The 26,478-nt window shown below is 42.3% G+C and overlaps 1 protein-coding gene across 30 annotated transcripts in view; it reads left to right on the top strand.

Annotated features, from left to right (window-relative positions):
- MAPK8IP3 (mitogen-activated protein kinase 8 interacting protein 3) overlaps positions 1–26,478 on the top strand; it is a 73,939-nt gene that overhangs the window by 27,374 nt on the left and 20,087 nt on the right. For 4 of the 30 annotated variants that reach the window (XM_048961349.1, XM_048961346.1, XM_048961355.1 and 1 more), the window contains 11 exons: positions 982–1,126; positions 5,848–6,094; positions 8,758–8,860; positions 11,355–11,473; positions 17,588–17,599; positions 19,040–19,057; positions 20,989–21,046; positions 21,947–22,099; positions 23,667–23,748; positions 25,407–25,558; positions 26,192–26,248. In XM_048961349.1, the coding sequence (XP_048817306.1) occupies positions 982–1,126; positions 5,848–6,094; positions 8,758–8,860; positions 11,355–11,473; positions 17,588–17,599; positions 19,040–19,057; positions 20,989–21,046; positions 21,947–22,099; positions 23,667–23,748; positions 25,407–25,558; positions 26,192–26,248 (1,146 nt within the window). The other 26 variants (XM_048961368.1, XM_048961365.1, XM_048961350.1 and 23 more) reach the window with 20 other exon arrangements.

Genomic DNA, 26,478 nt, shown 5'->3' with positions numbered 1-26,478 from the left:
ATTTGGATTGAAGGGACCTCTGGAGGCCACCTGGTCCCACTCTGTGATGGTGGTAGCTAAGGTGAATTTTAGCAAAATGATTGCTATGTCCCTTAGCAGCACTGAACTGGGCTGGCATGGAGCCTGGTGGAGAGGGAAGCAGATCAGTGTTGTGCATGGAGATGCCCACTGCTACCCTGTTTCTGGAGTGTTCATGCTGACAAGCCACTTCCTTTCTTTGAATTTCCACCTCCACTGCTTGCTCTATATTTTCTCCCACTGGAACTTGGTCCCAAAATCTGTGCCAGCTTACATATTCAGTATCAAACCCACAGCTCGCTGGTCACCTGCACTTGCCAGAAAAAGAGTGGTGAAGAAAATGTATTTATTTATGAGTTTGTTTAAATTCTGAATTTTGATTGACTGTAGTTAGATATGGAGAGTCGATCATGGAATGCAAGTATTACTTCTTTTGCTTAGTATTGGAAATGATCCCAAACCCACTGATTGCTGCTGTTGGTGCAAACCAGGTTTGGGGTGGAATGTACAAAAGTGGCATGTAGGTGACTCAGTTCAGCCTCTTTCTTCATTCAGTGATGACCATTTTGTTGTGGGATTGTCTGCTGTGGCTTGTTTTCCCACAGTACATCCGTTTCTCAAAGGACACATTGGTTTAAATTGGCTCAGTTCATTGCACTTCTGCATTTCCTTGAAACATTGCATGGAGGTGGTGATGTCAGTTGTGCCTGTTTTGGTCTCTTCACCCCTTCTGACTTTCTAGGAATATGCTTGGCTCTACCCGTAGACACCCTGGATCTGAACAAGCAGCACCGTGGAGCTGTGGGTTTGGGAGTCCACCCAGCTGCTAATTTGGGAGAAGAAGTGCAATTCAATTTCTAATAACTAATATTTCGCATGAGCTAGTGTGCTGTTTCTTTTGTGTATGAACCTTGTAAACAGCTAACAGATTGGCTTTTCCTCTCTCTCTGTTTCTCTGTTTAGCAGGAAGGAACGTCCTAACTCTCTGAATGTCTTCCCCCTCGCGGATGGCATGGTACGTGGGCAGATAGGGGCCAAGATCGTCCCAACACTGGACCACTGGCACCTGAGTGACCTCGGCCAGCTGCAGTCCAACTCCAGCTACAAGGTTTTATAGACCATCTCGGAGCAAGGGTTTCCCACTCTGCAACTGTCAATAGCATCCCATGTTTTCATTAAGGTGGAGATTAACCTGTATCCATAACCCTTTGCAGCCTCTTCCTGCTGTGCGTTTTCTCCTGTGATGGCTGTGCTGAGGAGGGAGGATGTCCATCACAGATCTGGCATATGGTGCAGGAGGGATTTATACAGATCCTCATGTTTGCTACCTCCTTGTCTCAGTGTTAATCTCCTTTATTTGGCTGGCCCCAGGTTGAAAGGAGTGTGTGGAGGCAGCTAGAAATATAGGGAAGATAAAATCTTCAACTTTTTTAGCTTATTTGTGAGAGGAAATGATGGAGCCTGCCTCCTCTCTTCCCCTCAGTAATAACAAGGCTTTTGCTCCTCACCTGGGGCCAGGCATTAGGGTTATACTTGCTCTTCAGCAGTTGTTCTTTTTGTCTTACCACTCTTCTGGCCTTCCTATTTTCAGTTATAAGGAGTACTAAACCTCTCTGACTGCCCAAGTCCTGCACTGTGCTTAAAGCTCTTCACTTCCTCACACGTCTGGTCTGCAGCTCTATTCTTGCATTGTCTACATCCAATTCAGTGCACTGCCTTCTGCACTGGGGCTTGCCAGAATTTGGTGTGGTCATGGTAGCCACACCAAAGCAACTGGATAGTTGTGCCTCTTGCTTCAGGTGCTCTGCTCTGCCATTTGGAGACTGCTTTGAGCCCAAAGACCCAGAGGTTGTGCTCTTAGTTGACAGATTTGTGCATTTATTAACATTTTATGCCATACATGGTGAGCCATATTTCCCACATGCTGTACCTGTAGACTTCTCAAAGTCTTTGCTCAGAATCCTACTGAATTCCTCTTCAAGCAGAGTTTCCCAGGTGCCTGGTGGCAGGCCTGACAGCCAGTGATGCATCCACCCAGCATGGCTTGCAGTATGTCCTCCCTGCAAAGCTTCTGGTCTGCTTTAAAAATACCTTATAAAGGGCTAGTCAGATCCTACACCAATTTCTGGAAAGCTTTACTGCAATTAGGGAAGAGCAAAGCCACAGACAGTAGGATGAGGATGTGAAGGTGTGGTTTCAGGTAGACTAGGGTGTGCCAGCACGTTGCTGTAGGTATGCACACAGCAACCAAGATGTACAGAGACTTACTTCTGCAAATAACTTATTGCTCTGGATCTCCCAACTGAGCTGTACACTATCGTATGGATGTGCTCTCAAGCTCTCTACTGGTCAGGCACATGTGGCAGGTGTAAGCCTCAGGGGAGCTGTAAGGAAGTTGAGGTCAAATCCACCTCCCAGACTTCTGAAGGTGTAATTCTTTCAGATGTATCACTGCAGAGCTTCTGGAAGGTTTTCAGTGAGAGTTGAGTGGAGCTCATCAGTAACTCAGGATCTGCATTACAGGAGAATACAACAGGAATCCAGATAAATTCTAAGCTTCGGTTTCCAAGCTGGGATAATGGAGAGTTACTGACTTGATAACTTTGTAATTTATTATTGGTGGTGTCAGGCAAAAAGCCCATTTCTGGTAAAAAGAGAACATTGTGCAGAGGTAGTTCTGTGCTCCTCTACATGTATTTGATGGGTAGTTCTGGGGTTGGTGTTGATGCTTGTTAGGAAAATGCAGAAGGGGGAAACACACTGTGGAGGTCAGCTGATAGTGTGCAGATAGAGCTTGGGCTATGGAAGATTTGGATAGCTAGCGTGTTATGGTGGATTTCCTAAGAGTATGGAACAAACCTATGAATAATTAAAAGGACTGATTAGCTGACTTGCTGGATTTGCAATTTGGAATGGAAAATTTTCCTCTTGCAAGCTACTTATGTACTCTCTCTGACTAAATAGCATTTCTCAGCTCTTATGCATGACTGAAATCTCAGCAGTGGTGGTGCTCGTGCACTCCTTGCTTTTTCTTTATCTGCTCTGATGTTTCATTGGCAATGACTGCAAACACATAACTTACTTTCCCAATATTTTTATCTTGACCTTTCTCTCTAGTTTTCCTCCTTCATGGGGCCATATGTTAGTTATGTTTTAATTGTCCTTGTATACTTATTATGACTATTTTCTATTTAAGTTGCTGTCTTTGTTATTTTATTTTTACATTCAGTTGCACATTTATTTTACATAATAATTTGGAGATGAAAGTCCTTAACGTTTTTGTTTTTATGTACTATGCTTTCAGTGTTATAACCATACAATTGTGACTACTCATGGTGACATATGACTGCTATGAATGTTGAGCCTTTGCAATGCATTTTGGAGGTCACTGCTACACATTTGATGTTTAGGAGGTTGACAGGTATGGCTGTAGGTAAGTGGTGGTTGTGGAGAGTATTCTTTGGGTGAGCTGTGGGCTATGCAGTGTGCCTCCCAGACTGCAGAGGAAAGCTGTACAAAAGGACAGTAGAAGGAAGTTTAATAGAGATTCTGGACTGTGAAGAAGAGTGCTTTGGTAGTGTTTACATTTGAGAGGAATTTCTCCAGGGCAGGCTGGTAGACTTAATAAAGGATGCTTTCTAGATGACTGTAAACTACAGATATATATAGTGAGTGTAATTACATGTGTAATTACTCCCTGATGTGCTCTGGGTGAAAGAAAGATAATGTCAATTAACAAGAAGCTGTGGGATGTCTTCTCAATACAAGTATGTATCACTCTGTAGACACTGATAATGTAGAACTTGTAAATGACATCTAGATCCCAAGTGCAAGAAACTTCGTGTGTACACATGTAGTGTACCCATCTGCATGTCTCTTCTGCAGTGCTAAAATCCTCATGGACTTGTTATGCTTACATGTTGTGGGTACAAGAAGAAGCTTTGAATCTGTTCATCCAACAGAAGTTCCTTTTGGTTGGGGGAAGAGGTTTTATGATTGCACTTTACACTTGGTGTTCTTTGTCCCTTTGTATGACAGAAAGCACAGCAGATAAATTGCAGCTGAAGTGTTAGAAGGTTTACTGGATCACATTCACAAAAACTGAATAAAGCTATTAAAAAAGTAACTCATGAAACAATCTGAAGTGGAGGTGAGAAGTGTGGTTTCCACATGTATTCACAGTAAAGTGTTTCTATCCCAGTTTTGCTTGTAAAATCAGCAAACGTGCAGGGAAGCAATTGGAACTTCCAAGTAGGAATATGGGGGCTATTTGGACTGGCAGTGCAGAAACCAAACAAATCATTGACTTTTTTTGAATGGTCAAATATTAAAAATAAATCTTAACTTTTTATGTAAATGCACAGATGCAATATAAAGCCTTTGACTTCTGCAGTACAATGTACTGCAGGGTATTTTAAGATAGGCATAGAGGCCAGTCTAATTAAAGGAATGTGTTAATTAGATTCCAGATTTAAAAAAAAAAAAAAAAAAAGGCTGCAAAGGGTTAATATATTTCAGTCTTTTCTATCATCCCATTTTGAATTGCTTTGTTATGTTGTGCAGTTAATATTACAACAGTAGAGCAAGCCTTAGAAATCGGTGAAGTGAACCAGCATCACAGCTCCGAGGATGGGAGGCCCTGAAGCAGCTGCTGAGCAGTCTGAGTCTTTGCAGCAGTTGCACAGGAGGGGAGAGGCAAGCAATAACAGTTATAGCTGAGTCTGGGTGTGCAGCTGCTGAATGTCACTGCACCCAATTGCAACTCATTAGCACGTATAACTCTCCAAATTCATTTTGCCATCTCCCTGCCGGCAGCAATTAGAGTGGGCTGCCATGAAGAAAGGAGAGATCTCATTTGGTCCTGGGAATGATTACTGCATCGGTCAAGGCGTTAATTGGCTGACTTTGAAGTGGTGCCACTTTAATGGACAAAGAAGGGCTGCAGTATAAAATCCTCACAGAGCCTTACAAGGCTCCTATGCTTTTCAAGAGGTGTTATGACAAGAAATGGGGCTGTAATGTCTGTAAAGCTGGACCTCATTTGTGCACATTTCACAATGGAAGTCTGTCGCCTATGTTAATTTGTCAGCTTCTTATTTTTGAGTTTCTGGGTCTTGCCTAATCAATCTGGGGAGACCATGCCTCTTTCTGCTGTGTTGTCAAGCCAGATCCATGCCTGGCTAGCTTCTGCATAACATCATGTGGGGACATAGGTCTTCCCCCACTAGCAAAATCAGACCATTCGTTTGCTAGCCACTTTGCTTCTGCAGTTTGGTGTCAAAAATACGCTGCTGTTCTCTCACCACAAGGGATTCTCATCCTGGTTATGTCAGTGGCTTACTGTAATGACAGCTTCTGGATCCTCTAAGAGCTCATGTCTTTCCCAAGCAATGCCCATCTTACCTTCCAGTCTTGGGAAGTGCTGTCCTGGCTTACTGCAAGTGCCAAAGCCTTTCAGCTTCTGCTGTAGTCAGTGGCAATTGGAGGTGCTTTTCACTTATGAAAAGGCCTTCTTCCTTGAGGTGCATGATGAAGAGGTCACATAGTGATGTGACTTATGAAGATAAGTCTTCATAGTACAAGAAGAAGGATGTCGATCCTTTCACAGGTAGGATTTGCTTGCTGAGTTCAGCATGAGAACTCACTGCTACGTTCTGGTTGCAGTGCCATGTGTCGCCAGTGAATGCTGGGCATTTAGTCGGTACAGTGAGCAAGGCTCATTTTGCTTAATGCTTTAAGGCAGCCATATACCAACAAATCAGAGATCAACTGAAATAAATAGCTCTGCTTTTCCCTTTTTGTTCTTTTCCTACCCTGGAATCGCCGTAGTGTCCCCAGGATGAAATGTCTGAATCTGGGCAGTCCTCAGCAGCTGCCACGCCGAGCACCACCGGAACCAAGTCCAACACTCCCACATCATCTGTGCCCTCTGCTGCTGTCACGCCCCTGAACGAGAGCATCCAACCCATCAGTGAATACAATGGCACAACCAAGAGCAACAAGAGGACACGAGAAAAGCGCAACAGCCGGAACATGGAAGTGCAGGTCACACAGGAGATGAGGAATGTCAGCATAGGTATGGGAGCTGGAGCATGCGTTCTTGATCAGGGAATTAATTTCCTTCGCAGTGCTTGTGTCCTTCTGTAACAGGAGAAGGCTGGGAGACTGATACGTAATCAGCTTCTATCCCAAATAGAATTAAGTGTGAGCTTTTTTCTGAGTAGCAAACTTTGTTAAAAAGTCAGTAATGTGAATGGTTTCCCAGGTATGCAGGATGGCAGTAGATATTGAGTCCATTTCCCTGCAGGTGCGTTCATCCATGTCATAGAACCCCTGTCATGAACGAGAAAGCCCCATACTGGAGCTTTTGGGAAGCAGTTTCTGGGCCTCATTAATATGCTAGTTAAAAACTTTGTTAACTTTTTTTCTCTGGATTTATTCTGAAGTATTTTATACCCAGATCATAATTGTCAGTTTGGTTAAATAATTATTTTCCCTCCCGTGTGTTACTCCACACCCAGATGTATGTTAAAAGAATAGTTATATCCTCATCCAGCTGTTTTTCTAAGCTAAATAAGCTGTTTTCTCTTTAGTCTGTTTCTCATTTGAGAAATCTTTGGAAAGTTACAGTTGTTTTTTTTCCACTCCCCAGAGTCTTGTAGCAGATTGAATTAATGATGTCTGGTGAGGAAAGCCATCACCTAAGGCTTTAGTTTGCTGAAAGAAAGAAAAGAATGCAAGAACACGAGAAAAGCCACTTTCAGTGCAGTTTAATATAGCAGTACCAATGTAGTGTGTGTCAGCAGCTCTCAGGCTGTATTGTATTTAGACTTGTGGCAGCCTTCAGAAATGAGAAGTGGTGTGTTTCTTACATGTCATTAACTTAAATTCAAAAAGGACTGTAAAACTCAACGAAGACCATAAGGAAAAAAGTCTGTTTAGGAGCATGTGAATGAGCACAGGTTTCCAAGGACCATCAGAACCAGAACCTTTTCCTCTGTAATACAGAAGAAATGCCTGTGTTAACATTCAGCAGCTGATTCCTAACAAATTAAGACTACAAAACAAGATGTAACATCTTCTGTTGTAGCATTTGAATAAAGAGTCACAACTGAGTCCCATTCTGTATTTTTATTAGCAGCTGGGGGCTCCCAACTTCGTGGATTTCAGTCTGCCAGAAACCAGTACAGTTCTCTGTAAGGGCATGTGGCTTCTGCATAGATCACTGAAATTGTTATTTCGTGTGTATCCTGGCCAAGGCAAGTCAATGGGCATTAGTGAGAGAAATTGAACGTGGATGTCTGTGGTGGCTGAGACCAGAAGTTAGAGCTGACAAGAATAAGCTATACTGTGCATGCAAGAAAAGGGGAATTGCTTTAGTAGGTCCAGTGATGATTCTGGATTTGCTTCAGTCATAAGTTTGTCCTACAGTATTTCTCAGAGTTCAGTAATTCAGATGTACTATAAATAAGTATCCTCATTTTACATTTGCTTCTGAGGAGACTGTTTACCATCAGTAGCTCTCTTTCAATTCTGAAGGAAATGCCCATGTGAAAATTTAAGTTTTCCTGGTGAAATGATCATAGTGTGCAATCTGCTCCAGGCAGATAGTTGTGTCTTATGTGCTCTGCTGTTCAGCTGTCTCTCGTGTAATGCAGAACACATCTCTGCTGTGGAGAAACTCAGGTACTTGAATTGTAATTGCACAATTCTATGCATCTGTTATTAAAATGTCTGTTACTGATACAAATGTCTTAAAGAGGAACCTACAGAAATTATATTCCAAGGTATTTGCTGCAAAGTTTTTCAGGTTGAAAAGAGGAGTTTGTATGAGCTAGAGAACTGCTGTGTATGGATGCCTCCTTTGGCAACAGATACACATCAAGCTTTGTCTTCAGCATGGTATTGCTTGCCAGCTAGCCCGCAGTGCCAGCCTAAATGGGGGAATGAACGCTCTTGTTGTTGTGAGCTTTGTGTATTTGGGTTCCAAGGCAGTTTGGAAAGGACAAAAATGCCACCTCTAACACATTCAGCAGACTAACATAGTATACAGATGACGTCCTTAATCCTTCAAGCATTTTGTGTGTGAACAGACAGTGTGTTTATGTTGCTTGCCTCAGCTTTTGAGCACTTTGGTTTCTAATACACATAAATTGACATGAGGGGGAAGTCCCTTATTTTCTTCCTCAAATATTGCCCTCAGGCTATAAATTATACAGAAACCAGACTGGATTGAATGCATTGTACAATGCAGTTTCTAAGTGAAATTTCACCATAGTGGATATGTAAGCTCCTTGTAGAGTTGAGAAATTGTGTTGACTAATTGCTTGTATTTAAATGAGCCAGTGCCGGTTCACAGCTAGAATAATCTCTGTGAAGTGATGTGATTTTGGCTAAATATGCACCGCGACTGAAGAATTTTTACTGACAAGTTAAAAGATTATATGGAAGTTATTCTAATGGATGAAGTATTTCTGGTTGTTATGTTCTAATGAAGATCTAGGCCAGCTGTGTTGGTGGCACTGTGGTATTGCAGGGAGCATGCTTATGGTCTGTCTGCCCTAAAGATATGAAGGTATCTTTCCAGCACAGGTGCATTTGTGACTCTAGGTGATCTGCTGCTGTTTCTATTTTAACAACTGTACACAGCACCGTGACGTTCTCAAGCCATGGTATTTGAAGCTGCAGAAGTGGCTTTAAGGAGCAGTGTTACCATAGATCATGTGTTGTCTCACCTAGGTATGGGAAGCAGTGATGAGTGGTCCGATGTTCAGGACATCATAGACTCCACTCCTGAGCTGGATATGTGTCAAGATCCCCGCCTGGAACGCCCTGGGAACAGGTATTGTTGTGACTTTCTGCTCTTGGCCCTCTGTCTTGTTTCTGTGAGGAGTGGAGTGGATACCGTGGTTCAGAGTTCAAGATGCAGCTGTTTCAAAAAATGCATGTATCCTGGCTAATGCAAAAATGAGGGCGTGTTGGCCTTCTTTGAGTTCTCCAGGGAAGGCACGTATCAGCTGGTAATCTGGAAGGATCTGTGCAGCTGGCCCAGGTCCAGGCTGCTTTGAGACAGGTTGTCTTACTGGATCAGGGAGTGCAAAGAAACGTAGCGTTTCTAAACAAAAGGTTTAAGTTAAGCATAGGGAATACGGGCTTAAGTTTTCAAGGAGAGGAAAAAGATGTGTTTGTCTAATGAGATCAGTTCTGAATGCAGTTTAAAGCCTCAAGACTTCTAATTTTGTGTGGTATTCTTTAAGTGTTGGAAGAGCAGACAGAAGCAGAGCTGCTATGCATGGGAGGACAAACAAACAACCCCAATGGGCAGTGCTCATCGTAAGCAGGGTGCAGGAGTGTAGTAGGGTGCTGGTAAGAGGCTCCATCAGCACTCCCAGATAAGGAGAGGATGCATTAGGTGCAGAGAATACTCAGAAGCAGCAGACAGAGCTGAGGACAAGTACTCTATAGCGTAGCTCAGATAAGGACTGAAGACACAGGCCTGAGGTTTAAGGGACGCCTTGGACCAGCAGGATGAGAGTGTTCAGGTGTGAAGTGGTCAGTCAAAGCAGTCAAGACCTCTGAGTTAGTGAACCAATATGTTGACGTGGTTCCTGCCTAGCACCTGGCACTCCGCTCCCTAAAGGCTATTTAATTTTGGCTCCATGTGTATCTGTGAAACATATATTAGGCTAGAATTATTAGTCTAGATTCCTTGATCCATTTTTACCAAGGTCTAGCAATGTTGTAGGTTTTTTTTACTCTTTTTTTTACTGTCTGGTGGGTAACTTGACAATATGTCAGCAAAAAGGTATGCAGAAAATAATACTCTGACAAAGCTACAGCAAGATTTCCTCACAGACCAAATGTGAACTGGATTGCATTTATTGGGCACTCTCCTCTAGTCTCTAAGAGCGTATGTGAGCAGCAGTAACAGATGCCTTTCTCAGTTAAACTTCCTTCAGAGTATGTAGGATGTGTGGGCAATTGTTAGCAGTACGACGAATCAAGGTAGCCAGAACAGTGCTGTGTGAGGAAGGCAAAAGTGACTGCTATGGTTAGACTAATAATTGGTTTCAAACTGAAGAAAATATAGGAGTGGAGAGTATTGCTGCATGGGGAGCTCTACAGGCAGTGATCTCTGATCCAGCTGGAGACACTGAAAGCTACAGATGACATGAGATAACTCTGGAGCTGCATCTTTAATAGCAGAATGCTTTTGGGAAAATGTAGTGCTTCAGAAAGTGGAGTGCTGAGGCTGAATGATGCCTTCAGGTCAGACCTTGAATGCTGGTTGCTTGTCGTCAGTTGTGCTGCCTGTTAGCCTGCGTCAGCTGATTAATTCTGATGCAGTTGTGGCACCCAGCTGTATTCCTTAGTGTTCTTAGATACCTGGGTAGCTTTGTAGTTAAGAAAGCTGTTTCTTTCTTTTCTCTGCAATGTGCTGTATTACTCATGTATCAGTGACATCTGTAATCTCCAGGCTCGGTCGCAGTGACTTGATTTACCTAAGGACAAAGCCACAGAGCTTGGGATGTTATCCAGTGGTGCTGGCCTTTCTGCTAGGCTGCTGGAAAGGTTGCACAAGCTGGTTCCTCTTGTACAAGGCATGGCACACAGAAGTGTTTTTGTACCTGCTTCAGTGCTGATTGTTGGAGTAGGCACTGGCAGTCCCACAGGACACCGCTCTCTCTCATGCTATGCCTTCCTGCAGTGGCTGTCTTCTCTTTGAGCCACAAGTCTGTCAAGGCATGCAAGGTGATTCTCCATAGAGAAGATGTGGAAATATGCTTCCACATGATGTAATTAGATAACATTAACTTTGATTTACCTTTAATGAAGTACATTTTGCTGAGGTATGGAAAAGCATTTGTGTGCACAGATTCACTCAAAGAAGAAACTAAATCTTCAGGCTGACTTACTAGCTGGCAGAGAAAAAGGAAAACCACTGCTGTTTGCAGCATTTGAGTCCTTATCTGATCTTACTGCTATGAGGATTGCTGTTTAAGTTGGTGGGAATGTAGGCATCATTGCACAGTCTTAGGTCTGTGAGTTGAAAGTTTCTATGAAATACTGAGAAGTCATGAGCTGTTAGAAAAGGAGTCAGGTAGGCGAGCTTTGAGGTTATACACGGTAGGTACTGGTACTTGGTGTGGGGATTAAAACATGCTTTTTCCTTTACTTACTAAATTCCCTCAGTCAGTCCATGGCAAGAGGGTGGAATCCACTCCACCTGTTTTGATTGTAATGGTCTGTGATGCTCAGTATTTCAGAGAAATTATGTTCTAGCTTAAATATTGCCAAATAACAAGAATCCTTGCCTTTCCTTCTTCCAACCACAGCCCAACCCAGGGGATTGTGAACAAAGCGTTTGGCATCAACACAGACTCTCTCTATCATGAACTTTCCACAGCAGGATCTGAGGTGATCGGGGATGTTGATGAAGGAGCAGATCTGCTAGGTAAAAACTTGTTGGAACTGTTCTGTTTTCTCTGATGCAATGACAACTCTGTTAAGCTTCTAGAAGCATTTAAATTTGCTCTTTTTTCAGAATTTGGTTGTTTGGCCTTTAAAAAATGGCATGGAATTTGGGATGCACTGTGACTGAAATATATACCTACGGCACAGTAATTCTTACCCAACAATTTAAGTTAATGGCTATGTATTTGGGCTGTCTTTATGTGTCTTTAAGTTATTTTCCTATAGAATTCTCCTACACGAGCAGTTTGAAGATTGCTTCTTCCACTCCTTCCACAAATATTCACTCCAGTAATTCTGCACTCTAGCAGCTTCACTTGGAATAAAGGTTTTATTGGAAGTTTGCAAGAAAACAGCTCCTTTTGTTAAGTATTTTAAAGGAACAATTTTTCTTTGTTCTCGTATGGAAACATCGTAGTCTTCACTGCAGTTTTTACCTTTTTATAGTTGATCCAAGAGAGATTTGCATTTTCCTTTTAGGCTGATTTTGAAGGAGCTTTTTGTATCTGAATTCTGATTATATTCTGTGTTCCTGATGACTTTGAAGCAGTCAGAGAAGCGGCTTTGTGTCAGGTAGCAGTCTGAGCCCTTGCCATGCTTTCTGGTGTTGCACTCTGAGTATGCAAACCTTAATTCGTGGCAGAATTTAAGCTTGTTCTGAAGGCCTGCTTAATATTTTCAGGGAAATATGAATGGTATTTGAATATCCTGATAACACAAGCTACTGACAAAGTTTATAACTGTGTAGCTCACTGTCAGTTTTACTGCTTGATTTAAAAACTGTAGAAAATACGAGGACTCCTACAAGTATTCCTGTTAAGACATTGAGCAGCAAGAGATCTGATGTGAAAGTGAAAATTTCTGGTGGTTACTGGCATAAGAGCTGCATTTGGATAATCTTACAAGTTTGGTTCTGGAAACAAAGTTTTTACTGTATATCCAAAAAACTTTTGGATATACATAGGTTGCTCCAGAAATGATGTCTCCTATTTATTTCCACAACAGATACAAAGAACGCAATAGCACTGTTTGATAGGGCAAATTCTCAGCTACAGAACATTATTTTTCTACTCAGTCACTACCATTAGTTATTCATTTTCACCAGCAGTGAACAAGAGCTGCATGGTGTGCTTGTACATATCTGCACCAGTGGAAGTACCTGCTGTCACCACTGCTGAAATGCACCACCCACTCCTCCCTGTGCCAACACCCACTGTTTGGTCTCCATCAACGTTCACAAGTGTTGATGAATGTCATTGGGTCCTTTTTTTTTTTTTTTTTTGCATGGAGAAGTTCAATGACACCTTTGCTTCATCTGTACTTTCTATCAGTTTCAGTTACCATTCTATCAGACTGCTTCTCTGCTGCCATCTGTCACATAGCAAAAAAATTTAATGCAATACAGGTGGGAAGGTTCAACCTCTGATGCATTACCACCAACATTCGCCTCTGACATCATGGGTCAACGTAATAAAATAGGAGACATTACTTTTGGAGCAGCCCTCATATATCTAGAACGTGATCAGCTGAGTCATGTCGCAGAATTGCAGCAGCTTCTCTTTATGAGAATTAAATTAGGGGAATACTTGTATTACCTTTGAATGAGTCTGGTATCAGGAACCTCTGAAGGAGTATGTTTCTGCAGAGGGGACAGATTTTAGCCTATTCACTGAAGATTTAACCATGAAGAAGTGGACTGAAGGCTGTAGAGTAGGTCAGTACATAATTTCTTGCTCTATCTAAGACATAATCTCTGAAATTGATACTGTTGTGGGCAACTGTGTGACTGGAATGTGAAAGAGATCTAGACAGTGATCACAACTCTTGCAATAGCTGTTTGATATAGATGTTTTTTTAGGAACATGATGCTAGCTCTGCAGCATGCAGTGTAACTCTTGTGCATGGAGTGATGACCATTGTCAGAAGTCTTTAAGACATTTATTGTTTGACACCTCTTCCACCATGGTGGAAGAAAAAGTCTACAGAAGAGTAGAGATGAACTTTTGCAGCCTGTGATTGGAGCCAATATGTGCAGATACTGAAAATATCAGAATTAAAAAGAAAAAGCAGGAATTCTAGGTTTGAGAGTAACCTGTATGTTAGCAGTCATTGCAAAAGGGCTTGATCTCCTGCTCCTAGAGAAGGTGGCAGGAGCAACAACACGTGGCTATTAAAGATGTGGGATGAATTTTGTTCAGTCAGCCCCCATGCATTATTGGGAGCTCTCTTTGTGACAGGCTCAAAGAATTAAAAGCAATCAGAATCTTCCCATCTAGCATGTGTTTTATCTTGATCCTCAGGTGCTTCCTTGTCTAGAAGAGCATATGATGTAATACATGGCTTTCTTCCTCTAAATCACATATATCTTCTGTGCCACTTGTTGCTTTTTATCTCTCTTGAAATGGCTGTGGCATCAGGAAGTGAGAGCATCAGAATCGTTCAGGAAATGAAAGACTTGCTGTATGAACTGCTTGGGAAGACCCATTTCCCACTTCAGAGAAGCCTGTCTTCTCTGAATCCACTCCCCAGAACCCAATAGTCTCACCCAGTGACCAGTGAGAAATATGGACTTGTTTTCAAAGCGTACAAGTGTTTAGTTGCCCAGTTTAGATCTTGCAAGTTACATCACCACAGTTCCAGTTAGTCAAAGGTGTTCACCTTTTCCAGTAATCACACAGCCCAGACATCTGTAGACATCTTGAGTTATCTGTTATTTGGCAGTTACCTCTTCTAAGAAAATTATACAGAGACTTTGAACGTAAGTACGGCTCGTGAAGATCGATTTCCTTTCCACCTAAAGCCAAAACTATCAATACGTACATATCAAGTTTTTAAATTTAAGCATAAGGTTATTTCCTTGGGAGGAAATTCTTTACTCAAGGGGTGGTGAGGGTCTGGCACTGCCCATGGCCCTGCATGGGGCTGTGAGAACCTGGTCTGGTGGGACGTGTCCCTGCCTGTGGCAGGAAGGTTGGAACTAGATGGTCTTCAAGATTCCTTTTAACCCAAACCATTCTATGATTCTATGATACATAGAGATAGCTTGTCCTTATACACAGGGATGCCCAAATACACAGGGAAAAAAGGGAGATTGCTTAATCCTTCAATTTGTTTTTGCTTAGGAAATAAAAATCTCTACTCCCCTCTTTGTTAAGCACAGAAAACATCTCCAGCTTACACTGCTGTTGTTAGGTTTCTGGTATTTTGTATCTGTTAGTTTTCCTTTGAACGGTGCACACATTTCAAGCCTTACTGAAGTTGACATTCTTTTTTCTGTTCTTCATTTTTGAAGTATTCTGGACAAAATATGAAAGTGTGAAACACCTAAAATACATTTTAATCAGAGCATTTGAGAGGTTTGTCTGAGTAGCTTAACTATCCATGCGTGAATTAAATGCTTAATGGAAAAGATGTGCACATTTTCTTCCCCCGTCCTAGAGATGTGTATACAGTGTACTATGTGTATACAATACCCTCTACAGTGTCAAAGGGAGTAGTATTAAAGTTATGTCAGTCTGTATGTTTTTAGTCCTGAACGGCTCCTCTTTTTACCAGTTCTTTAGGAATGAAGTAGAAGGATGAATCTGCTAATGGTGAAGAATTCTAAAACTCTTCAGAAAGAATTTCTCTTTGTAGTTTGTGTTCTCAGCTCACTTACAGAAGAGAAGTACATTAAACCTTGGTTATCATCTTCTCAGCAGAGATGCTGTGACATGTAATTTGCCAGTTTTTCTGCACTCTTCTCTGGGATAATTTTCTGATTTGAGAAGAGCAAGAAAAACTTGCAGATGACGGCATGGTGGGCTAGCAGAATAGGAAAGCTTCTTCCAGTTCCTTTTGAGATCTGGATTGTGATTAAATTGGCTAGCTCAGTGAGTTTCGTGACAGAATTGTCAATCAAATTGATTCTTCTGTTGAGTTCTGGCTGCCAGCTCTGTCTTCTTGAAAGTGTTCTTTAACGTGAACATGTGTTGCCAGGATTGTTTAAAGGAAGGAAGGCAAAGAGAGATCTGAGAGCTCATGCTTCTCTGACTGAGAAATGAGATTCAAACTTCTTTTTCTTTGCTTTGAACTATAGAAAGCACTAAGAATGTCTGAAGAATAGATCTCTGAAGAGATCTAAAGAATAGTACTGCCAACATTGGCACAAGAAAATTGGCACTCTTCATTGCATTTTTGAAATATAAAATCTACTTTTCCCCCTTGTTCTAATACTGCTCTACACAAATCATCATAGAATCATAGAATGGCTTGGGATAGAAGGGACTTTAAAGATTATCAGGCTCCAACCCCCATGCCATGGGTAGGGTTGCCACCCATCAGATCAGGCTGCCCTGGACCCATCCAACCTGGCCTTGAATACCTCCAGGGATGGGGCATCCACAGCCTCTCTGGGCAGCTGTGCCATTGCCTCACCACTCTATAAATAATTTTTTCCTAAAATCTAACCTAAAATCTCCCCTCTTTTGGTTCAAAATTATTCCCCCCCTCCCTGTTTTGACACTATCAGAGTTTGTAAAAAGCCATTCCCCTCCTGTTTATAAGCTCCGTTCACATTCAGGGAGGTTACAATGAGGTGTCCTCAAAGCTTTCTCTTCTCCAAGCTAAACAAGCCCAACTCCCTCAGTCTTTTTTCACAGCAGAGCTTCTCCAATCTCCAAGCATTTTTTCTGGCCTGCCCTGGCCCCGCTGCAACAGCTCCCCCCCTTGCTGTGCCAGGCCCCAGGCCTGGATGCAGCACTGCAGCTGGGGGCTCCGAGGGCAGAGCAGAGGGGGACAATCCCCTCGCTGCCCGCTGCCCCCCTCTGCTGCTGCAGCCCAGGATGCAGTCGGCCTTCGGGGCTGTGAGCGCACGCTGCTGCCTCACGTCCAGCTCTTCGTCCACCAGAACCCCCGCGTCCCTCTGCGCAGGGCTGCTCTCCGTGGGTTCTTTTCTCTGCTCTTATCTGGAATTGCCCCAACCCAAGTGCAACACTCCTAGATTCTCATGGCCCCACTTTTCAAGCCTGTCCAGATTCCTCTGGATGACTTCCCTTCCTTCTGTTGTGTCAGCTGTGCTGCTCTGCTTGCTGAGGATGCACTTGATCCCATTATCTATGTCACTGATAACACTGTGAAGGAGTACCCACAATAGGCCTCTGAGGGACACATTTGTCATCTGCCTGCACCTGGACGTAGAGCTGTTGACAGCAACCGTCTGGCTGCGACCATCCAACCAATTCTTTATCCACTGGATGGTCCAGCTTTCAAATTCATAGCTCTCCAAGTTGGAGATACGATTTGGTATATTGGGGCCATGTAAAAATCCTTACACAGGTCCAGGTAGATGACATTAGTTTGTGTAGGATTCTGGAGAAATATGTGGAATGAGAACATTTTCTAGTGTAACTGTTGTAATTCCCTTCTTTCTCACTACAGCCTTTGGAATATTCTCACCATCTAGTTGGCTGCTTTCCTGCCTGTTTTCTTATTAATTGCATTTCTTACCAGCTGCTCATGGGTAGTTCCCCCTTTTTCTCATATCCCCTTTCCTGATATTCATTATCCCAGTACTCTGGACATGGGGGAGGACTAACAGTTGGGTTATGGGCACTAGGAAGTCCTTTCTTTTAGAGTTAGGATGCCCACCTGTGTTTGCTATGGAGGTTAAAATCTCACTTCATGTAACCGGTGTTTTATGGTGCAGACAGCAGGTTTTACATTAGTGGTAAGTTCATGCATACAAATACTGTTTTTCTATACAGAAGTTGAAATGAAATTATCAAACTGAGTCCTGGCACTGCTGTAGGGAAAAAGATGTTGTAAAATGCAACTGTCTTTTGCATTCTGGGGGTAGCTGAAGCATGTGGTTGCAGTTATAACACGGGTTACCTCCCCTTGATTTCTTTTGTCCTGTATGTGGAGTCGTGCCTCCTACAGTCATGGCAGTTCCCGTCCTTACTATTTCATGCCTTTTGACATTGAAATGGCTGAATCATTGTTAATTTATTTTTTTTAAAACAAAATTTTAATTTGGTTGGTTTCAGTCACTGATCGATCCTTTTTTCACTTCCTTTTTTCCCTTGTCTCTCTGTGCTTCGCTGGACATGGCCCATAGGGGAGTTCTCAGGTGTGTATCTCTCCTCTGCTCAGTTTCCTTTCTTGTTTGTTTTTACCTCGTTGAGACTGAATGACATGGTATACACGTGTGATACTCCCCTGCTCTTGTCCAATCACGGTTGGCTTTGCTGACTTTCTCCCACCTTTGCCTTGCTTGGTTCCTTGCACTGGCGGGTCCCTGGGCAGTAGGACATCCCTGCTTTGTGTTCATGTGTCTGCTGCTTTTTGATCCACTTTTTGTGTAGCTTTCTGCAGGTTTGCTCCCTTATATTGCACTGGTCCGTCTCTCAAGGTCTCAAGAAAACCACACTGCACCTTTCCTTTGCTTTGGGATGCAAAGTGCCTTTTTTTAGGGCAAGTGCTGTGCTCTGATCAGAGCTCAGCTGAGCACAGAATTAAGTTAGTTTATCACTTTCCTTCAAGTGAACAAGGCTTTGAGGAGTCCCTCTGCTCACATGATGCCCACTATGAGTTTCTTAATGCATACAGACCCTCTTCTGCCACAGCTGCAGTGGAAATAAAGACTTTCTTCTGGGGAAGAGAGTGGCAGAGCCACAGACTTTTTTAAAGTTTTGTCTTTTTGATAGGAGTTTGAAGTGCTACCTCTGTTGCCTTTCATGCCATACAAAGGTCAGCAGGCCCTAAATTGCAGAATTTCCACCTTTCTATTAAATACACTTGGGTGCTGATAAAAAATCAGATGAGATCAAGGCAATCTCTCTTGATTTCAGTGCAAACTGAATGAAGTTCAACCTGTAATAAGGGTAGGTGACTTGGGTTGATACGGTACAAAATCTGTAGCGTAATACTGTGCAGTGATGAGCTCTGTCACATTCCTCTACACAGCACCTCCTGATGCTGGGTCTGTAAGGTTACAAAAGGAGCAATGGCATCATCCTTTCTCTTAGTTCAGATTGTTTGTACTGTTACTGTAAGCCACTTTTTCATGTTTTTTTTTTTTTTTTCTCAGAAACTCTCCCACTGAAGTGGCACTGGAATTTATCTCAGTAGTAAAGTGGATTTGGGTCTGTGCAAAAAGGCCAGATAACAGCTTTGATATCCCACTCCTTTTGTTTTTTCTCCTGCCCCTGTCCTTTTTTCACCCTATTCATTACGTCTGTTCAATTGCCGTTGTGGCGGGGTTGGAAAGCACAAAGATACTCAGTCCAGGGTAAATGATGAAGATGGAAGAAAAAAATGAGTTCATCTTGAACTTGTCCTGAACTTTCAGGCATAAATCTCCATCAGGCCAGGCTGCAGCTAAACCAGATGTATGTTAGTTTATGCTGAGCATCACATATACTGGCACCACACACGTTTGCACATGCTGATGAGCTGCTCTGTTTGCTATTTACAGATTGGTACTTAATGGCTGCTTTTTTCTCTTCCTTTTTTCCCCTTTGCCCCCCTATCTTTCTGTTCCCTTTCTCGTATGGGATGGTCCTCATAGTACGGGATGATTTCTTTGGTAAGGCGAAGGCCTTTTTTCTTTTTTTTCTTTTTTTTCCCTCTTTTAACCATGCATTTTTTATTTTAGAATTTCTTTCATCCACTCAACATCTCCCCCATATGTCTTGCATTACCTTGGTTTGTGGGGTTCTTTTTTGTTGGTTTTCTTTTTTGTGTGTGATGGTCACCTCTCTCTCCAAGAAGCAGGATGCAGCTGGTCCATAGTTGTGATCTGGGAATTCTCTTCTTTCCCTTGATATAGTTGATTATCCACTTTGATGCTTCACACTATTTGCCTGGCTATAGGAGGCGCACAGTGATGAATGGCTCCCTCCTTTGTTCCACACCACAAAGAGTAAAGAATTCTCCTTTTAGTCACTCCACAGTGCCTTTTTTTCTTTCTCATGAGTGGGGCTTTGTCATTACAGCTTGCCCGAGATTATCTCATAGTGTCTCACTCTATGGCTGTAGGATGGCTTCATCCATTTCTTCATTGAAAGATCAGTCCCTCAGAGCTCCCACTGGTTAAAGCATCGGGCTGGGACTGGGCCACACACTAATTAGGCAGTTCTGGGGTAACAGCTGACCCTCTGCACCACAGTTCCTTTCTCTCCCAGAGGCAGACTTACTAGTGTTATCTTGCTTGTAGATGAGAAGGCAAACTGTTATTGACCATCCCACCAACAACAGAAAAACCAAGCCATGAGGATGACGATGTCCCTCAGCACTCACAGAATCCTTGTGCCATTTTAATGTCTTACTAGTTAAATATGTATTTGATCTTTTGTAGAATCATTCAAAAGGAACAAGAGAAGTATTTAATAAACTGATGTCTGTATTGTATTGTATGACCTCTGGATTTTAGCAACAACGTATATGCCATGGAAGAAAAGGGCATTAGCTCATCCACCTTACTAAGCCAAAAGTACACTTCAGTTTTCACATTTTTGTTTGCAGTATTCCTTGACACACAAAGAATACATTGCCTGAAACATCAAAGTGATTAATTATCTTTCTACTGATTTAAAAAACAAACAAAAACCGAAACAAACAAAGAAAAACTTGAAAATGCTGCTTCTTATTCCTTCCTGCTGGGAATCTGCTTTTGCCATCATAACTTCATGCCATCTAACTGTGGGAAGAGGATTTATTTTGTTGGAGTGTTGTGATGTGTGCTCACTTCTTGTATGCCGTCATGTTTCTCTAACTTCCATTAACTTAAAGTTTATTTTGTTTTTATTTTATTGTGAATATTAATCAGCAAATAACAATTGTGGAAAATGTTGATGCCTTTGCTGTAAAGGGATAGGTAGTTCGAGGGCAGGACGAGGAGCACTTCAGCACAAACACTGACGGTTGTGATGCCTTTTTGTTCCCTGGGGTCTGTGTTGAGAAACTAGCTGCAACACTCAGCACTGTCCCTTGAAAAAACAGTACCCTCTGTATCTATTTGTAAAATAGAAGCAGATCCTGGGATCCAGCAAGTTCCTGGCAGCAGGGAGCACTTCTCCTGTGCGTTTGGTCCCTAAATTCCTTTCAGTTCATTTTTACTAAATTCAATCTGTACACTTTGCATGCACTCTGAAAGATTTGGAGCTACCTGACCTGTGTGCTGCAGCCCTCGTGTGTTTTACCCAAAGTGCAGTATGTCTGATCTAGGTGCTTTTTTGGGAGTGATCCTTAAGTCATGGGCCTGAGACTTCAAACTGTAAACCCCTGTGAAAGAAAATTGTTCAAGGTAAATAGTAGAGCATTGGACAGTCTGAAGTCCTTTTAATACTGCCACGGTGGAAGGTTGGTAATAGGAAGCCTTTCAAGTGGATGAATCTGGCTGTAGGGAAGCCTAACAAAATGATTTCTCTTCCTCAAGCATGAGTCAGTCAGTGCCACGCAAGCTCCGTACCCTAAGGAGAACAGATGAAAACTGCTTGACTCTTTTTGTTTTTTCAGGAATGGGCAAAGAAGTGGGCAATCTGCTGTTGGAGAACTCACAGCTACTGGAGACCAAGTAAGAAACTGTTGTGTGCTCTGAACCGCCTGCCTGGTTATATCATTGAGATGCCATCACAAATAAGGTTGTGGCTAGAACTCCAGCCTCACTGTGGCTTGTTGGTGTATCTGGCAGGCTCTCTTGAATACTTGTTATGCTTTGAAATGTAGAAGAGAAACTCCCCTCCTGAGCAGTTTTCCTGATGGGCTCTGATCCCACCTGAAATCAGTGGTAGGCTTTTCTTTCATTAACTTCAGCAGGAGTCTGAGTGGGTCTGTGTCACTTTGAAGTTTTTATTTGCAAGATTTACTAATTGAAAATAAACTTGTATTACTGTTGAGAAGAATTTTCAAAGATTTCATAGCTGATAAAGAAAAGCGAGGCAATGTAATTTGCTTATCCTTTGGGAAAGACTGGCAAGCTAGGAATGGCTAAGCAGCCATAAAGAGGAAGGAGAAGTAATCCTAAGGGTGGTAACTGTAGAAGTTAGGATGGGAAGCTGCTCATTTTAAAGATTTTAAGATACTTCAGAAGTGGTTGGGAATGCTGAAGTATGTCACCATCATCTCCAGCTATCAACAACTACAAATAACGTAGGTTCTGAAAGGTATGTTTCAGCACTTAATTCTCTTTAAATAGATTTCAATTTCGTGCAGCTGTTAAGTTGCCCTGTATGTGCTTTCTGCATCCTTTATGAAGCACCTGAGGTTGTTCTGTCAGTCAGAAAGCAGAACTGGACGGACCTCATCCTGACCTGTTACATTCTTCTGCAAGATGTGCTTTTTCATGACTTATAGTCTGAACTTATTTCAGTATGCTCATTTCAGATTTCCTTGTGATGCCTGTGAGTTTAGTTTCAGGTTTCTCTTATGGACAGCTTATGGCATTTTTGCTTATTGTCCCTTTCGCACCTTTAAGAAATGCTTTGAACGTTGTGAAGAATGATTTGATTGCCAAGGTGGACCAATTGTCTGGAGAACAAGAAGTACTGAAGGGAGAGCTTGAGGCAACAAAGCAAGCCAAAACCAAAATGGAAACCAGAGTGAAGGAGCTGGAGGAAGAGCTGAAAAGGTGAGTGGTTCCCATGCTGTGTCAGGGATCTGGGAGAACCTGAGTGATGAACTCACAGCCTCTGTGAGAGGACCTGAGAGTGAAACTTGTGCCAGTCAGCTTTTCTGCATTTCATTCATGGGCATTAGTGTTAGAATTCAGAGGTAGCTTACAGAGCATTTCAAGGCTGATAGTATGTGGCTGAGATATTCCTGGTGTTCTTAGATTGCTTTTCTTAGTTTGAAATGAATTTTTTGAACCTTAGAAAATCTACAGAATTTTCCCCTCCAATATTAGGGGTCCATCACAGTGGTTGCAAATCTAGGCTTCCCAGAGTGAAGTTGTCAGCATTTCAGTTTGCAATTTAAAACAAACAAACAGCAAAGGAATTTCTGAACCAGTAGTTTTGAAGAAAACTGTCAGGAACTTGATCCTGTTGGAGGCCAAGATTGTGCTGAGAGGCATGAATGCCCATTCATTTAATGAAAGAATGAGTGCAGATTCTCACAAACAGTGTTTAAATGTCAGTATTGTTAATTGTCTCATTGTTCACATTAAGAATGAGAAGAGGGAAAGGAGATTCAGAGGTGGCATTTGGACAGATTCCATTTCTTATTTTTCCACTCAAACTAGAGAAACCTAAACCTGAATGCCTACAAAGCCTGGGAAGTTTTCACTTCCATAAAGCTACAGATGCCCCATTGATCTCCAGGCTACATAACTGCATTTTAACTAGCTGTACCAGCTGCACTGTGACACTCAGATTCAGAGGACAGTGTTTATTTTGCATCTTGAATCTGGAAAGTTGCCTCTGTTCTTTTTAAATTCTTGAGCACAGAGTCTCTGACAGCAGCACAGTCTGGTTTCTTCAGTGTTCAGAATGTCTGAAGTGAAGGTGATCTCACCAGCAGTGGAAATAGATCTGATTTTTTGAAAATGCCTTTTTGAGTCTCCTGATGTGTTATATAATACATAAAATACGGTGTGCAGCATGGATGCGGACTTTTAACTGTCCACTGTGCTTTACTAGGAAATAAGGATGGCTTTTTTTTTTTCCTTGCTAATAGAAGTGCATGTGATTCAAATGGGACTGACCCTCATTATGAGGCTTAAGTAAATTAAAAGTATTCAGATAAATACTTTAAATTTGTATTTATTTACATTTGGGATTCATTTCTTTGCTGTGATGGCAAACTGCCCTTCATATTGGAGGCTTTTTTACTACACTGGAAAGAGAAGCAGCCCAGAAGAACTTAAACCAACATTAATTGCTGGTAACAGCTCACTTTTTACGTTGTTAAGATCTCAACAAACATTTGAGTATAAAATATGGCTTTGAAACAGGTCTGTCCCAGTGGTCCATATTTTGGAGCCCGATGCTTAAATCATGTTTTCCAAAGAGAGGGGATGATGTCAGTGAAGCTGTTCTCAGAAAGGTTGCAAGAGTGAGGAAGAATAGCTCAGAAGCACCTTGTAATTTGTTAGTGTTACTCACAGTTGGAGAACAGTTTCTTTCTGATGCAGTCAGCCCACCAGGTGCAGTCACAGTATCACTTGCTGGTTCGATGCATTTCTTCCTGTTTCCTAGAGTGAAATCTGAAGCGATTGTTGCCCGACGAGAGCCCAAAGAAGAGGTGGAGGATGTAAGCAGCTATCTCTGTACAGAATTGGTATATTACATTACTAAAATGCCTGCGGGGAAAGGGGGTTTATATGCTCATACTGTAATAATTGATGTAAGGTTCTTGAGATGCACACTGATCTGTCTTTCGTAGAGTCACCAAGGTTGGAAAAGACCTCCAAGATCATCCAGTCCAACCGCCCACCTACCACTAATATTTCTCCCTAAACCATGTCCCTTACTGCGATATCTAAACGTTTCTAGAATGTTTCTTTGTTTAGGACGAGAGCAGATCTGCTGAATTGCAAGTTGTTGTCATGTAATTACCTTTGCATATAACTTGCAAACTATAGTTTGGCAAAGAGCAGCAGCTGACAGAGTGACAACGCAGTGCACAGTGTGGTTTAAAACGCCGGTGTTAGAGCTGTGCTCAACTCAGCACCTTTCCATTTTACCTGCTTTTCCTCAGTTTTGAATGCCAGACAGCATAGTGTGTGGTGAGCTTTCTCACAGGATCTAGTGATGGTCAGGCTTCCCCAGAAGAGTTAATCTCGTGTTGGCAGTGAAGCTGTAAACCATGAGGACTTTGTGCAGTGAAACTCAGGTTTTACAGCCAGCTTTTCAGCAGAAACTACCTTCTTTTCATAGTTCTGTAAGCTCCAATCTTGCAGTGTTATTTTTTGTCCTGTTTACTTTTACATAAGCCTGTACTTGTTACAGAGTACAGGCAGAGAAGGCTCGGTGCTCTCTTCCTGTTTTGGCTGAGTTTGAGGCTTTGCAGCAGAGTGCACCATAGTCAAAAATAAAGCAAACCAGAGAGTAAGAGAATTTCCTCTGTAAATGTCTCCTCTGCTAGGGTAGGAGATCAGAACCATGGAACTGTGTAATGGCTTTGGTTGGAAGGCATGTTAAAGATCATCTAGTTCCAACCTCCCTGTGCTTGCCAACCACTAAATCAGGCTGTAGGTCAGGTTGCCCAGGGCCCTGTGCAACTTCACCTTAAAGATAAATTGGATACATTTCTTTTTAATATAACTCTGTTCTTCCTTTGTAAAAAGTATAGAACTAAGTTCAGTTCTAGCCTAATTCTCCTGATTCAACTGAGGTGAAATTACTCTGGTTAGAATGTAGGTAGATAGGAAAATTTTCAGGTTGTGCTTGTGAAGTGCTGCAGCCATGTTTGCTTTCTTTGGGAAGCCAGATTTTGTCACCAGGAAGGAGAAAGTCGTTCTTTAGTTTCATGTGCCCTCTGCCTTTATCAGTGCATGCTAACAGAATGCCTTCTGCCTAGCCCTCCAGAGGGGAGAGATAACATTATCTTCTGCTCTCTGCTGCTTGTCGCTGAATTTGCTACTGAATGTTTTTCACTAAAACTTTGGTTTCCAAACTTTATGGGCCAATGGACTGCTGTCAGTTCTCAAAAGCTCTTGCAGATTACCAAAGCGCCTCCATGGCAATGTTCCCTGGGTAAGGTCTTCAATTTGGTGGTGATTCTAGTTCTGTTTTCCCTGGGTTTTCAGAACCCAGATGTCCATGGGCCATAGTTTGGAAATCATTTGTCTGGAGTTAGTGCCTCATTCGGGAAAGGTGTGGGATGGGGAGGGGTGTAATCAAGCAGAAAAGGAAGAGCACTAACCGGTATGTCTTTCTGTCTCCTGACTTGCCCTGTACTAACATCAATCCCCTTCCATCTTTTGTTGGCTGAAGCAGTGCTCCTCCCCTCTGCAGGACAACATTCCCATAGCTCAGCGCCGGCGCTTCACCCGTGTAGAAATGGCCCGGGTTCTGATGGAGCGCAATCAATACAAAGAGAGGTTGATGGAGCTCCAGGAGGCTGTCAGGTGGACTGAAATGATCAGGTGAGGATGGATGTTGGTGCAGCATCCCTTCAGGACAGAGCCTGCTCACGCTGCACCTTTTGCTTTTAGCCTTAATGCCCTTCATAAGATACGGAAGATGTGCTGAATGTTTTCCAAACTAGATTCTTCTCATACCTAATACTTTCTCTCTTATTGCTGATCCTGGGCTGCAAATCAAGAGTTACCGTTATTATTTGGAGACACTGGGCAGCTGTTTCTCTTGATAGTTTCTTGTGCTACTTAAGCTCAGAAAAGCTGTCAGGAAAAGGTTTGCTTCTAATTAGTTCCTTTGGCGGTGGCTTTCAAGGACTGTAATGCTGGAGTTTGGGTTAGGATTAGAGTTTATAATTACCAGACTGATACTGTGGCAGTGATACTGTGAAAGGGAGTTGATAAAGCACCGATCTGAGAACATTTATTTGCACTTCATGTTAACACTGAAATATAAAGCAATTGGATATCCCTTCATTAAAATGACTGTGTGTCATTTGCTCTGTGTTAAAATGAATTCTGAGTTGTGACATGGCTTCCTTGGTGCAAATTGCCTGCTGATTGGTTGAATTTTAGGCTGTTTGGCAGAAATTTTGATAAAAGATTCTGAAATTAAAATGACTCTTTTGTATTTGTTCTTAGAGCTTCCCGTGAGCACCCGTCCGTCCAGGAGAAGAAGAAGTCCACCATTTGGCAGTTGTAAGTTCTTTGGTGAACTATGTGAGATGAAGAAAAGGGGAAATGTTGCCATTTCTACTTCTACAGCAGCTTAGTAGACTCCTGCTCTCATATTAATGAGAAGTCAGTTGAAACTCTTGTTAGCTGAACCCTTTTGCCTGCAAGGGCTTTCTTTGTCCTTAGCGAAATTAAGATCAAATCTGAACATCCCTCTCAATTATGCTTCACAAGCTGAAAAGGGTTCTGCTTGA

This window comes from Lagopus muta, chromosome 15 (genome assembly GCF_023343835.1).
Source record: "Lagopus muta isolate bLagMut1 chromosome 15, bLagMut1 primary, whole genome shotgun sequence".
NCBI classification, from domain to species: Eukaryota; Metazoa; Chordata; class Aves; order Galliformes; family Phasianidae; genus Lagopus; species Lagopus muta.
The sequence above is the reverse complement of the archived record's forward strand: the minus strand, read 5'-3'. Positions and strand labels throughout refer to the sequence as shown.